The sequence below is a fragment of the Protomyctophum bolini genome (genome assembly GCF_963924005.1).
Source record: "Protomyctophum bolini genome assembly, chromosome: 17".
In the NCBI taxonomy this organism is placed as follows: domain Eukaryota; kingdom Metazoa; phylum Chordata; class Actinopteri; order Myctophiformes; family Myctophidae; genus Protomyctophum; species Protomyctophum bolini.
In genome coordinates, this window is record NC_137878.1 from 31940886 (window position 1) to 31955281 (window position 14396).

Genomic DNA, 14396 nt, shown 5'->3' on the forward strand with positions numbered 1-14396 from the left:
TGTGTGCAGTAACGCTGCAATCGTTAGATTGGCATGCTGGATTCAAGGTGTGGCTGAGGTATGATTTATATTTCTCACATTTCAAGGACCCCAGTTTGTTTCTACACTGTAAAATCCTCAGTGTTTAGACCTGAGGCCGATTCTAAAAACGCCTCCTAAAACCTAACCTAAGGTTTTCTGAAAACCTTCAAATTCGTATAAATAATAAAAAAATAAAAAAGGTTGCTATATGAGACACAGAGGTGTGCAGTATGTGACACAGAGGGCGCAGCCGGCATTGTCGTAGCGGGCATTTCGAGAATAGTTAAGGGTGTGTACTAGCGGCTGTAGCCTCAGTACCCAGGCTTTTATTTCTGTTTGCATCCGGTTCAAAAAGTGAAAGCCTGGGGGAATGAGACACATTTCCTGGTCTAGGAGTGGGAGTGAACTACAGTGCAGAGGTGCATCGCTCCAAATTTGGTGACGTCAGTGTTGTCCGAGGTTTTCTACCAGAGAGGGGAGGGACGGACGGCGGCGGGTGCGGGCGCTCAGATCAATGAACCAATGATCCAGCGCATTGCTCCCAACACCACCCGCCACACTATACCCGAAATCATGGTGGCTGGGCCAGGCTAAAGGGCGTGTATAGGATTGACTGGATCGCTTCATAAATCCCACATGAACCTGTAGGCTTACACTACAAAATACGACGAATTAGACAGTTCCTCACCCAGGAGTCAGTCCAGCTCTTGATCCAGATAACAGTCACTCCCTTACTACTGGCCTACCTGCATGCACACCATAGACTGTAAAAAATATGGACAAAGCGTTCCGCGGGTCTAACATGAACGTAAAATGAAGCCTGTCAGTCCTTGAATTGTACATCGCCATCTTTCTAGATCCGTTTGGGCCCAGCTGGCCATTGGCTGGCCCAGACAACGAGGCGGGACTTCCCCCCTTCTTCTCCGTTGGTTTTTATTTTGACTCGAGTGGGTGGGGAATCCCGATCATAGACTGTAACGGTAGCCACGCCCCTCAGAACATACGCGACTTTATGGTCATTTTTTAAATAAATGGGACCATAATTTTCCAAAAAGAATATTATGACATTAGAAATGAGACTTTAAACTAGTGACTGGAAGCAGAAGTTGGGCCCAAATACATGGACTTCTATGGGGCTTTGGGGTTTTTTGGGCCCAATGACAGCGCCACAACAGGCCATTATATGAACTTTCAGGAAATCCCGATTTCCTTAGTAGCTTCACAAAATATCTGTCTGACTGCCCCCCTGATGCACACTTAAGCCTCTCCAAAATACCGCAGCTCACTTGGTCTTCAACCAGCCAAAATTCTCACATGTCTCCCCCCTTCTCCGCTCCCTCCATTGGCTCCTGGTCGCTGCCCGCATCGAAACAAAACTCTGATTCTGGCATTCAAAGCAACCAAAGGTATGGCTCCCCCATATCTTGCAAGTCTGATCGAACCCTACAAACCCTCCCGCGCACTCAGATCAGCCAAAGCAGGGAAGCTGAAGTACCTTCACTAAAAACGCTGGGACAACGCTCCACACGTCCCAAATTCTTACAGCAATGTTTGGAAATATCCTGTAATGTTGGGAAGGGAACTATACAGTAATGTTTGGCGTTACGTCCAAATAGTTATTTTTCCTGTTGGTATCATTGAGGACAATGAAACAAATTCCAAATCAGATTTAAATTGAAAAATATAATTGAAAAATATAATATGTAGAAATAAGTAATTGAATATTGAATACTATACATGAATATCTTTAGCGTTAACGTCAGTTGTAAATCTCTCTCTCTCTCTCTCTGTGCCATCTCCTGGCACAAACAGTGTTTGTGCCAGGAGATGGCACTCCTCGTAGGGCGAAGGAGTTTATAATAACTTAGAGTCATCAACATGAATAGATAAATGCCCAGGGGGGCAGCATGCTGATGTCATGTCCCCATTTAAAGTTATTGTAAAGTTATTTTAGAGTAAAGGTGACTGCAGTCACCTTTACTCTGCAGTCCTTATGCAGTCCCTAGCTGTCACCTTACTGGGTCTGAAGAAATATCACCTGGCCTGAGTTTATGTCCCACAAGGCCTGTGAGGCTGTGACAAATGCAGTGGTGGTACAAAGTACTCAAACCCAGTACTCGAGTCAAGTGTAGGCCTGTAGATAGATACTACTGGTCAAATAAGCTGGTTTATACATTATATTATGATATAATGTTAAAATCGAGCCCAGGAATGAGCTTATACACTCTCGTTCACGTGGGATTTATGAAGCAATCCAGGGATAAATGAGATGGCTGAAACCGACTAATTTACAATTACAATTTAGGCATTTAACAGGTGCTCTTAATCCAGAGTGATTTACATTAAGCAAGTAATAAAAAAGTAGTTATCATGAATTATACGTAAGCTAAGAACGTAACAGTGGAATATCTATATAATGAAACTATGCATGTATACTTTATAGTGCTATGTCTACATAAACTGCTATAAGTCTACATAAAATGCTATCTAAGTTACATAAGTTGGGCCTTTGCATACGTCTGTAAGGTCGTCAGGGCTAGGGTAAGTGCTACAGGCCATGATGGAATCTGAAGAGGTGGGTTTTCAGACTACGGCGGAAGATTGGGAGTGAGGCTGCAGTTCTGATTGTAATGGGAAGTGCATTCCATAGTTTTGGAGACAGTTCTAAACCACAACTATATACTTGAGTTTCAAAAACTAGTTCCAAATAGGCTAGCTACTATTCCCGCCATGGCCTCTCATGGCCATCAGTGATACACACAGACACATGAGTGAGATATATTTAGTGTCACACACGCAAACAACAGAGTTTAAGAGAGGTGAGCGGTGCATTGTGGGGCTTGGTGCACAGCCATCTACCCATTTATAACCCTGAGAGTGTACAAACAACATGTGAGTGGAAGGATGAGTAGAATAGACATAACATTCTAACACCCTCCTGGAAAATGACATCCATCTCCCATGACTTGTGATTTATATTGTTATTGTTTTATAGCAAAGGTAGCAATACCACAATATCACGGTGTGAGCTTGTAGATCAGCTATTTCCAAATAGTATAAAAAGGGCTTATTGGATCACGTATTTTTGTAATAACTAGAATGGTGCCGGTTGGGCACTGGCCTACTTGGAACTATGCAAGATGGAAATGCATGCCTCACCCAGTTATTATGCATGTGTCCCTTTTATGGCCATATATGGAGTTCTTTGTCAGGCATGCCCAAATATGGAGTGTATGCAGATGTCAGAACCTATTTGTGATGGCAGAACAGGCCAGCTCCATATATGGAGCCTGGGCAGAGGCCTTTCGTGGCAGTTCTGGACAACCGTGGGTCCGACCGACTCGACACCAGGCACTGCACTCCCTGTGGGGGTGTGGAACGCGTGTGTCGAATTTGAAGTCGGTGGGGAGAATGGTTCTCGAGTTACGTGGATTACAGACGTACACACGTACGTACGTATACAGAGACTTGGCGCATTTATAGATAGATTTTAATTTGCAAAATAACATTCAATACATGTAGTGGAAGGAAATAGCGTGCATGTCTGTGACTGGTCGCAGCTCACATCAAGTCACCTTTCGCCCAATTCGGCGCTCGCTCCGAATTGGGCGAAAGGTGATTAGAAAGAATAGATGTGACCTAGTATAAAAGTAACACTTTAACGATTTCCACGAATATGACGTCCTCCTAGTCTCCCATGACCAGAAAGCTATTGGGTGCTACAGTGAGGGTGGGTGCAGGTGACGGACAGTAAGTACAGGGGTCACATATACTGGCATGTGATGGCCGAATGGTTTGCGGAGCGGTCTTGATATCGGAAGGTCGCCAGTTTGTATCCCCGGACCGGCACGTTAAAACTACCACAGTTGAAGTGCCCTTGAGCAAGGCATTGAACCCCTACCATGAAATGTTCTATGTGCAGGGCCTGGCTGTAAACAAGTTCTTGAGCTTAGTCCAGTTACCCTGGGTAAACATGGTAACTTTGCATGGGAGAGAATGCCCCTCTCTCCAGGGAACAGCTGCTGTGATTATGTAAACATCTGATCACTGCATGTGCTCACACTCTCACAGTGATGGAAAACGTAGGCTACTCACATGTTTTACATAAGTAAAAGTATCAATACTGCAATAGGAATACTAAGTTACTAAAAATACATATCAATCACATTCCTATTGATTCAATGTCATGTAAAGCATGAAAAAGAAAAAGTAAAAGATCTACACTGTATAGGCATACAGTATATTGTGTAAATAATAATTATCTTACATAAAGCCACCTCTCAGAAGAGCCAGACCAAACAAATGGAGATGTTCAATGCCAATGCCAAGTCTGACACAAGACTCAATGTCTCCTGGCATGTTGCTTTCACCTCGACGCACGCAGGCACGCACACGCACATGCACACATAACACTATTAGTTGCTGTACTTGAGTTACAGTTTTAAGGATCTGTACTTTACTTGAGAATGTATTTTCTTGGTGAGGAGCTGAGTCCCACACTTCGACACTAACTCAGGGGGGAGCCCAGGATCAAACTGATCCGGCTGCACTACCAAGTAAAAGTAGGCCTATACTTAGTTACTGTCTACTGTACCACTGGTTATATTTAGCCAGTCAGAGTACAGTATTTGAACACATGGTGGGATGGAACACTGTGGTTTATTATTTCCTGGTAAGACACTTCTAGGAAGAACTATTATATCACTGCTTGCTGGAAAAACAAAAGTAGAATACCAATACCAATACCACAATAATTAAATACTATACAAGGAAAAGACCTGCATTCAAAATTATAGTACAATTATTAAGGTATTGGCATAAAAATATACTTAAATACAATAAACAGACATTGACTGCCACCATTGAACTCCGGCGCTGTTGCTTCCCTGCCTGCTGTTTGCAGGGGGTCTTTTATTTTGAAAACCCCCAAATTCGGCAGAAGATAATTTGACCATGCAAATAATCGGTAATCGAACTTCGGCTAGAGGAACGTACACAAGCCCCTATGAAAAGGCTGGCCAGCATTGAAGCGCTGAGCCCTACTGGTGCAGCTAGGGGTTTAACATTGAGCACTTTTTTAAACGACACTGAGCAACTTCCATCGAAATGAATAGCAGGGGGCAGGGCAGTCCGCATATATCCTTTATAATTCTATGAGTGTACATCCGATTCCCTAGTAATAAGTAACAACTAGCAACATATTACTTCCTTGCATACAAAACTGGCTTGCAGACACACCCAAGTCTGATCATGTTTGCTGCTGTGTGACCCAACCTGTACGCTAGAAGATAGCAAGTATACTACTTGTTGTCATGGCAACAGTTGAAGAGGGTATTGCGTTGTCGGTTCTCAACATTGGGTCCGGGGACCCACCAGGGTCCCAAATGGATCTCTAGGGTCATAACTCTGAGTGTGTACAAAAGGAATCAAATGGACCCTTACAGTTCTGTAACTCTGAGAGTGTACACATGGAACCAAATGGACCCTACAAGTCTGTAACTCTGAGTGTGTACAAATGGAATCAAATGGACCCTTACAGTTCTGTAACTTTGAGAGTGTACACATGGAACCAATTATGGACCCTTACAGTTCTGTAACTCTGAGTGTACAAATGGAACCAATTATGGACCCTTAGAGGTCTGTAAGAGTGTACAAATAGAAACAAATGGACCTGTAAGAGTTAAATTAGCACTGAGGACTTTCGATGTAGATTGGGGTCCCAGAGGTATAAAACAATGTATCAAATACAGTGTGTGTGTGTGTGTGTGTGTGTGTGTGTGTGTGTGTGTGTGTGTGTGTGTGTGTGTGTGTGGTGTGGTGTGGTGTGGTGTGGTGTGGTGTGGTGTGTGTGTGTGTGTGTGTGTGTGTGTGTGTGCGCACGCAAGTTTGGTATCACACTGTTAATCCTAGGAGTCCAAGGAATGGCAGCACTAACCACTATTTAACCCCAAGTTCAATTATTTTCAAAAGAATGTGTTTTAAAAGCAGAAGTAACGTCTACAAATAGCCAGGGGCATGTCCTTTAGGCTGCTCACTGAAGATGTTTCATAACAGTGTAATGTAAGTTATGTAAGGTCTCTTCCTCTTATTTGACACACTGTCAGCACTCTGAAGTGACTTCAAGTTACCCTACTAGTAGAAACACAGGAGATTGAGTGATTGACTGTAACACTTTCCATGTTTTCCAACATAAGTGAGTGCAAGTCAAAATATCACTCAACTTACATCAACATTATGATTATGTATTGTCACTACAAACAGCAGCTATGTTGCTGGTACTCTCTCTCTCTCTCACGCGCGCACACACACGCACGCACGAACGCACGCACGCCATGTGTCCATTTGTCCAAGGCCAAATGCCAGAATTATAACAATAAATTATTTCAAGGCCATGGAAATAATTAATTAAATTAAATTGAATAGAAAGAAAATGCTTTGGATAAGAGCGCTATATAAACGCACAGTTTATTTATTTGTTGATCTACTATTTTGCTCAGGTTTAAGAATGCATTTTTTATGTGAGCCTCACACTCAAACACACGCACGACATGAACAGAAGAATCGGAGGCATATGTAGGCCTAGCCATGGCCCAGTGGGTAGCATACCAATACCACAATAATTAAATACTACACAAGGAAAAGACCTGCATTCGCTATAAGCAATGGACCTGCAGGGCTAGCCCCCCCCCCACACGACCCTATATTGCTGTATAATGAGGTGTAAAAAGCAGAAGAAAGACGTGCACGGGTGAAACCTCGGAGGACCTCGGGGGACAGTAGTGTTTAAACTAAAGGATGGAATGTTAAAGATAAACAAGCACTTATCTGTCAGCTCACAGGAGGTACCGTGACGTCACCGCTAACCTCTCGGCCGGCTGCTGTGTGTGGCGAGCACGTCAAGCTACTTGCAGAGCAGGTCTGCATGTCTACTGCAATGCAAACAGAAGATATACATTAGAAATGACTAAATTAGTCCCCTGACATTTATCCGTCCCAACTATTAGGTGCAATACGCGCTTTTGGGGAGCAGTTCTCTGTGGAGCAATTAGGGGGTTAAAGCTGTACTATGCACTTTTGTATTTCTACATATTTTATGATTATGATCAATCAAACATAATACGATTGTTTAAGGAAACAGAGGGATGCCCTATACGTCCACCTGGGCAAAACACTAGGAAAACAGAGTCAGGTGTGTGTTTGTCCCTTCCTGGCTGTGCCCTGGGTTCAGTGGGTTGTCTCCCACAGTGTCAGTTTGCTCATGGCCAGCAGGTGCCTGACGCAGTGCCCTGCCCAATCATGCTCTCTCTCTGACCTTGTCTGCAGTGATGGTAAAGGTACTCACGTTTTAATGAAGTAAAAGTATCAATACAAGTAAAAGTCCTGTATTCAAGTTTTATTTACTGTAGTACAGTACCTGTATTGGCACCAAAAGTAAGTGTGCAGAATGTCCCATTTCAAATGTATATACAGTATAAACTCTTTGAGAATAGCAGATCTACAAGCTCACCATGTGTTGAATCACAATGCAAAATGGCTTATTAACCGTGAAATTGTGGTATGTTTGGCCATTATTGACTTTTAACTTTGGGCAAAATGCAATCATACCATACTTTACATGGCCATGCTGTGAATAGATAATACCAGTTGGCCATGCCATGCCTTTATGTTCCTTTCGTGGAGAACACTAAACGACAACCACAATATAAATATCTAGCATAAAGTTACCGGTACATTTCTTGAATTTATCATACACCAAGGCAAGTATTCAGTACATTGATTACATCCACAGCAATTCTGAGATCAATGATGATTCTGATTTTCAAATAAAAGAATAGTCAATGATTTGTTCAAATCTTTATTTTATAGAAAACTCACCCATAGGGTTTCATACAAAAATATATATACAAATTTTAAAGGATGCATAGCATAATGTCTACATTCTCAACAGTGAGTCAATTTAGTGGAAGAACAAAGATGTTTGGAGTTAGTGCCGCGGCGAGCGCAGCTCCAATGAAATGCTTGTGTTGAAAGGATTGGTTTGCTGAAAAGCTTCACCTAAGGTGCCTGTCTGTCAGGTTTGGCACTTTGTAGTGTCAAAGATCTTGTGGCTTTTACACTACATTGCTTTGTAATAAACCTTTAACAGTTTGAGGTTTTAACTAGTCCCCTGGAAGAATATCCTCATCCAGCATCAGAAACATTGTTCATAACGACATCAAAAACAAAACTGAAACTTGCTCGTAGGCAGTTTTACAGCAACAAAAATGCATCCATTAGAAAGTGCAATGCCATATAGGAATCAAACACATAACTTGGACAAAAAAGAACACTGGAACTCAATAATATACGGATGCTGCATGGTGAGACCCTTAATATCTAAGGAAGACATAATTTTAACATGCAGTAATCCCTTGACAAAAATGTTCACAACATTCTGACATAATATTGCCACGTATATATCCTTTTGAAATAAACACAAAAGTAACAATTAAGGATGGGATGGCGATAATCCCTATAGGAAAAATACATGGCTCGTTTTGGAATGCCAAAAAATTGCAAAGAACAGTCAGCCCTTGGGGAAAAAGTCATGGAGTGTTTGCATTCGTTTTTTGCAATCGACAAGCACAGCCTCGCAAGTCCTCAAGTCCTTGACTTAAAAACAGTCAAGGACTCTGGAAAGTAGAATCATATTGAAACGCATACAGCGGTGCACCTGCAGAAGAGCTCAGAGCGGTCAGTGTTTCACACCGGCCAAGATGGTTTAGATTGATGAGCGATAGCTTGAAGAGCACAGGCAGAGAAGACCTTGACCTCTTGTCTTTTTGACCAGTCCATGGTGTGTGTGTGTGTGACTGAGCGTCACATCACAACATCCATTCAATGCGTCGTCTCTCATTAGTTCGCCAATCTTCTCTCGAGTCATACAAAGTGGTGAAGTGAGGAGTAGTTCCCCGACAAGCCCGTTCAGCAGACTTGGAGCATGCGTGCGTTCCCGTGGTACTCCTCGTCAACCTGTAAACATGACAAAAGACAGCAAAAATGCAAGTCAGATTTGTCTGTCGGGCCTAAATCGATAGATTGCAATTTGGTGGAAAATGGTGGAAATAGTAGATGCTATTTCCAGCATAGAGTATAAAATGATAAAATATTGCCTATATTAGCAAGTAATAGTAGCCCAAGTAAAAATCATTAAGAATGGGTTTTATGGGTAAGTCTCCCATTGGCTTATAGGCAGCCTAGAGATGAGGCAGCCAATCATGAAAAGTTGTCCACTACGGTTGCTACTAGAGGTAGTAGCAAATGTAGTCCAGGTGCTTTTCAAGCATCTTGGCAAAACACACAGTGGTCAGGACCCTTACCTCGGTGTAGGCGGGCGGGGGTGGGAACTGGAAGACAGGGGCGGTCATGAAGATGGGGCTGTCGCCATCATCGAAGTCGTCCAGCAGCGGCGTGAGGGGCTGGTCCAGGCGGCAGTCACGCGTCACGTCGCAGTAGCTGGGCGGGTTGGAGGGACAGCGCAGTGACACCCAGCTCTGCGAGGCGGTGCTGCTGACCACCGAGCCGTCCTGGCTGCTCACGCTGTTGCTGCGGCTGCCCAGGCCGGCCGTGCCGATGACCAGGGGCAGCTCCAGGATCAGCTTCTCGCTGCCCGGGATGTGGATGTAGATCTGGGGGAGGGAGGGAAGCCGATTATAAGAAAGAATTCTTCTAAACAGTTTTCTGAAATAACGTATGTTGCTATATCAAGTGGTGTTCAAACTTTTCTATGTCAAGGACCCCCAAAATGCAGATCGGCTATAATTAGCTTATTGGTCGGCCACATTTCACAAATAGGCTTTAGTTTAAGTGGTAAAACATTCATAATGTATTTCTTGTCATTTTGGGTCCCAGGGGGTTGCTTCCTAGAAATGCACTTGATTACTGTCCACCACCGGTTGTATCCAGGCTAAAACCTCTCCAGACGTATAGTGGAACTCACCATGAGGGCGTACTCCACGCGGATGATGTTGCAGCCCAGCATGGAGGGCTTGATCTTGGGCACCCGGATGGTCTTGCCCTGCCAGGCGTCGCCCATCCCCGAGATGATGTGGTTACCGCGCACCGACGACAGCTTCTGGCGGAACACCTTGGTGCGCCCGTTGGCCTGGTACATGTGCTTGGAGATGATGGCCGCCTTGGGCACCACGATGCGCGAGCAGGTGTTCTCGAACTTGGCGTTGATGCAGATATCCTCGCCCTCGCAGAAGCCCTGCCGGTCGATCTTGGCATTCAGTGACACCTGGCCGTCGGGGATGAACATGCACGTGACCTTCTTCTCCTTCATGCCGCCTGCGGGAGACTGAACCGAAAAACACAACTCTGTCAGATAGCTGGTTTAGCATGCCATGGACGTCACATGGCATTGCTAACCTCACATTCGCATGTGCTAGGTCCATTGTTTACCTGGTATCCTAAGTGTAATTTAAGGTCCATTTAAGTTCCATTTTTAGGTAAAATACATGGGGGTCCGAGGCCTAATGCCTTTCAAACCGAGGGTCCTTGAAATTCTGTAGTGCATATGTCCCTGGCCTGAACCACAATGTACAGAACGTTAGATATCATGCCATTTAGATGCTTGGTTCATTGTTTAACTTCCTTGTTTACGGAGGCACTACACTCAATGTCTATAGTGTGTGTTCTGCACCATATGCGTTTACCTTGCTTATCTCTGGATAACAGAATCTGTTAAATTGTGATTTGTTCAGTGCGACTCACCAGTAGGTCGGGCGTGTTGACGTCCAGGGGCTCCTCCACCTCAAAGTGTTTCTTGCACTCCTGGGCGGGCTGACCGGGCCGCTCCATCAGGGCCTTGACGTAGTACTGGACATAGCCGAATTTCCCCTTGTAGGAGGACACCAGCTGCCTGCACAAAACATAAACTCTGTTTACAAACGGTTGAACTAGCAGTGACTATATTAGGTGAGGGGCAGTGGTTTGGATGTCATTGCTATAATAGTGTCAGAGACTTACCCTTGCTGTGGCAGCTCGAAGCCGAACATGTATTCATACTTGTTGCCTGGCCTCAGGAGCACCGAACCATCGGAATCTGTGACAAAAAAACAATACAAATATGAGACTTAATTACAATGGTGTTACCGTGTACAAACCAATTTGGGCTGCATTTTACGAGTGAAATATTATGATCATTATTATTATCATAGATTTGCATTGCTATCATATGTAAGGGATTGCCAACTACGGTGAAATGTCAGGTTGATGCACCAACATTAGATGTTTGATCAACTTCCCAGTGAGTGACACAGTTGAACTTTGGCCAAAATATGCTTTCGATGCTAGATGTGCCCCCCTGGCACCCCCCTGGCACCAACACCATGCCAATGTTTACTTAACTTGATACTAGTGTAAACTGAAGCTGCTAAGTTATTTATATGCATAATAAAACAACCTCCTGATATATCACTTGTTAATTTATCCATTCGCAAACTCTGGCAAGGGTACACATGGAACCAAATAGGCCAGTGAGGGTCCATTTGGTTCCACTTGTTTCACTAGTTAAATTATAAACCAGATGCATTATGCATAAGTAAACAATGTTATGTAGTTGATTGGTTCTCCCAGGAGTCCCCAGCGAAATGTGTTAATATAGCATCACAATTAATCATTTAAACCATTATGTTTGGCTATTAAAAAGATATACAATTTCTTGAAGCAAACATTTTTAACTCAAACCTTTGCTTCTGGAGAACTCTAATATGATGCATAACGTATCACAAAGAAAGAGTATTTCATTTCCTAACAGTTAGATCATCTCACCTGCAGGCTGATCGTCCAGTTGGAGGGTCTCCTCGTATCTCAGGTACTGCATCTCCTCCCTGCAGCGCTGCTTGCCCTTGGCGTACTGCACCTTGGCGACCCCCAGACCCAGCACCTTCAGGGCGGACACCCTGGTCACCTCGGCCACCTCCACGCGCACCCTGCCGGCCACCTTGTCCCCGGAGCAGTAGAACGTCTTGCTGGGGTCGGAGAACACGATTTCGAACGTCTTCACCCTCTTCATCGCTACCATGATGACTGCTCAGTGTTATCCGACAAAAACGAAAAGCTTTGGAGAAGTTTCCCGGAAATAAAGAAAATATGCACTCAAAATCGTAGAGACCAAAAATATATATATTGGATGTAACAAAGCAAAGTTGGAAAAACAATAACCACTCCTATAATGAGATCAAAAGGTGATCAAGAAGAAAGGCTGGTTATTATTTATGCTAGTATGTCCAATTGTCCATGGTGCGTGCGCGCTGTGGTTGTGTGTATAAACAACAGCGGCGTTCAGGCTGGGTTTTTATACCAGGACGTGTTGTTGATCGCAGTCCGTGTGGGCACGGCCATGCTCGGCGCATGCACACGGCTCCCATTGGTCGAGGAGCGAATGTTTGGGTCGGTTGCGGCCAATCGGCGAGCAGAAGCGGCGCGTGGACACCGCGTGGCCGCGGGCTGCAAAGCTCCGCGCGCAGCTGTCTGGTGTGGGGGACGGACGGGGGCGGTGTGACTGTGTGTGGAAGATTTCTGAGTCAGACTAAATACCTCGAGTGTGAGTGGTGGCACTGGACAAAATGCTATATTATCAAGTAAATACGTATTCAAAAGAACAAATTATGAAAGGAGTTTGCACTGCTGCATAGAAATGCACAAGAAATGTGAAAATATAGGCTGATCGACAAAGTCAGTCACTGCTATTGTCACTACTTTTGAATGGGTCCCCAGAGATTGCTTTATAGAAATACACAATATTTCTGTTCTGAAATGGGTTTGCACGACACTTTCGTCACGCACATTCAGTCAGCCTATATCATACAGTGTTTATTGCATGAATTTAAAGCCAGTGAATCATCATACTGTAACCTTGAGCACAAGATGTGCTCTTGCAGAGTGTATACTGACACAGGACTACCAAGTATTTCACTTATCAGTGTCAATATAGTTTCTTAGAGGACGGTTTTTTTATAAAAACATAAACATAATAAGCACCACAAAGACAAATGACTCCTTGAAGTCAAAGCAGGGCTGAGTCAAATGTTTTTGTTTTGTTTTTCGGTTCCGAGACGTTCCTAATGATTAGAATACTACTTCATACAAACAATTTCAATAGACTGCATTAAGACTAAATATGAATATGTTTGTTTTACGTTAAACCTGCAAAACAAAATACAGATAAGTCATAATGTGTTTGCACTTCAGAGTTGTGCCCCAGACAGTGTATCATAAACTGTACTGTATGCATACACTACTTGAGTGTTGATCGAATTTGTCAAATCTTGGTGTGTTTAAGTGAAATAGCAGCATTGTTATTGTCTATGTTGCTGTGTTGTCTGAATTAAGCCAAAGTAAAAACCAAAATAAGTTTTACTCTTACCTGACTTTACACAAGATGTAACAATAAAGTACAACCTTGAACCTTATTATTGTAGACAGGGGTCAGCTGTGGGTGTGTCTCTGTAGTCTGTTGTAACTAGAGTAACTAGAAATGGAAAATAGCAGGACCAGCATTAGGCCATTTTGGGTCATGAATGTTGTGCCTACAGTACAGTAACTAAAGCCCAAACCACACCAACCCGACCCTTTGCTGTGGTTTGGGCTTTAGACATGGTGACTTAAGTACATTTCTGGAGTATTTGGGTTCTTTGCAAGCTCATGACTTTCATAATAATGAATTAATACATTATTTTCAAATAGTGAAAATAGCCAATCTACAGGCTCACAATACATTGCTACTGCCGTCTTCACTATTTTTAGACAATTTCAGATTTTTTTCCTAAATTTCATCACAGCAATGCATGATATTGAATCAATCAATCAATCAATCATGTCTACAAATAAATGATGAGGCCTTTTGCCCTCATATTTGAAGCTGATGTGCTGTAAAAATGCGTCAAAGAGACAATGTTTAGTAAACAACATGATCGTGAACAGCGAGAGAGAGAGAGGGGAGGCGTGGGTTCTTGTGTACCATCTATTGTGTACTAGAACAGGTGGGCTTGTTGGAGACACCATTACGAGCGTACATGGTTGAAATAGTAGCACACTGTGTAAACTGTGGTCCAGTGGGGTTCAGATTGCATGTAGGGGACAGTTCAGTCTATTTGAGGATGTTTTTTGGGAAGCTTTGTCCAAAACATTAACACCATGGGTCGTCTTCCTCCCCCCCATCCCCAAAAAAAAAGAAAACGTGTCCAGAAAGATAGAATAAGCGAAACAAAGAAAACTAGACGACTCACGAGTGAATGTGAAAAAGGTCTTTGGATGACATTCCTTTACAGTGTAAACAGAGTTTCCAGGAAACTCAGTCTTGAACTTTAACCTAGTGGCCTGTCAACGTC

At 43.5% G+C, this 14396-nt stretch overlaps 1 protein-coding gene across 1 annotated transcript; it reads right to left on the reverse strand.

Annotated features, from left to right (window-relative positions):
- Positions 1-7863: 7863 nt before the first annotated feature.
- txnipa (thioredoxin interacting protein a) lies at positions 7864-12345 on the reverse strand. The gene is made up of 6 exons (XM_080788135.1): positions 11836-12345; positions 11032-11107; positions 10777-10924; positions 10001-10360; positions 9381-9689; positions 7864-9033 (listed from the first exon to the last, which is right to left on the reverse strand). Exons 1-6 carry the CDS (start codon positions 12086-12088, stop codon positions 8986-8988), a joined length of 1194 nt encoding a protein of 397 aa, XP_080644261.1. The 5' UTR covers positions 12089-12345; the 3' UTR covers positions 7864-8985.
- Positions 12346-14396: the final 2051 nt, after the last annotated feature.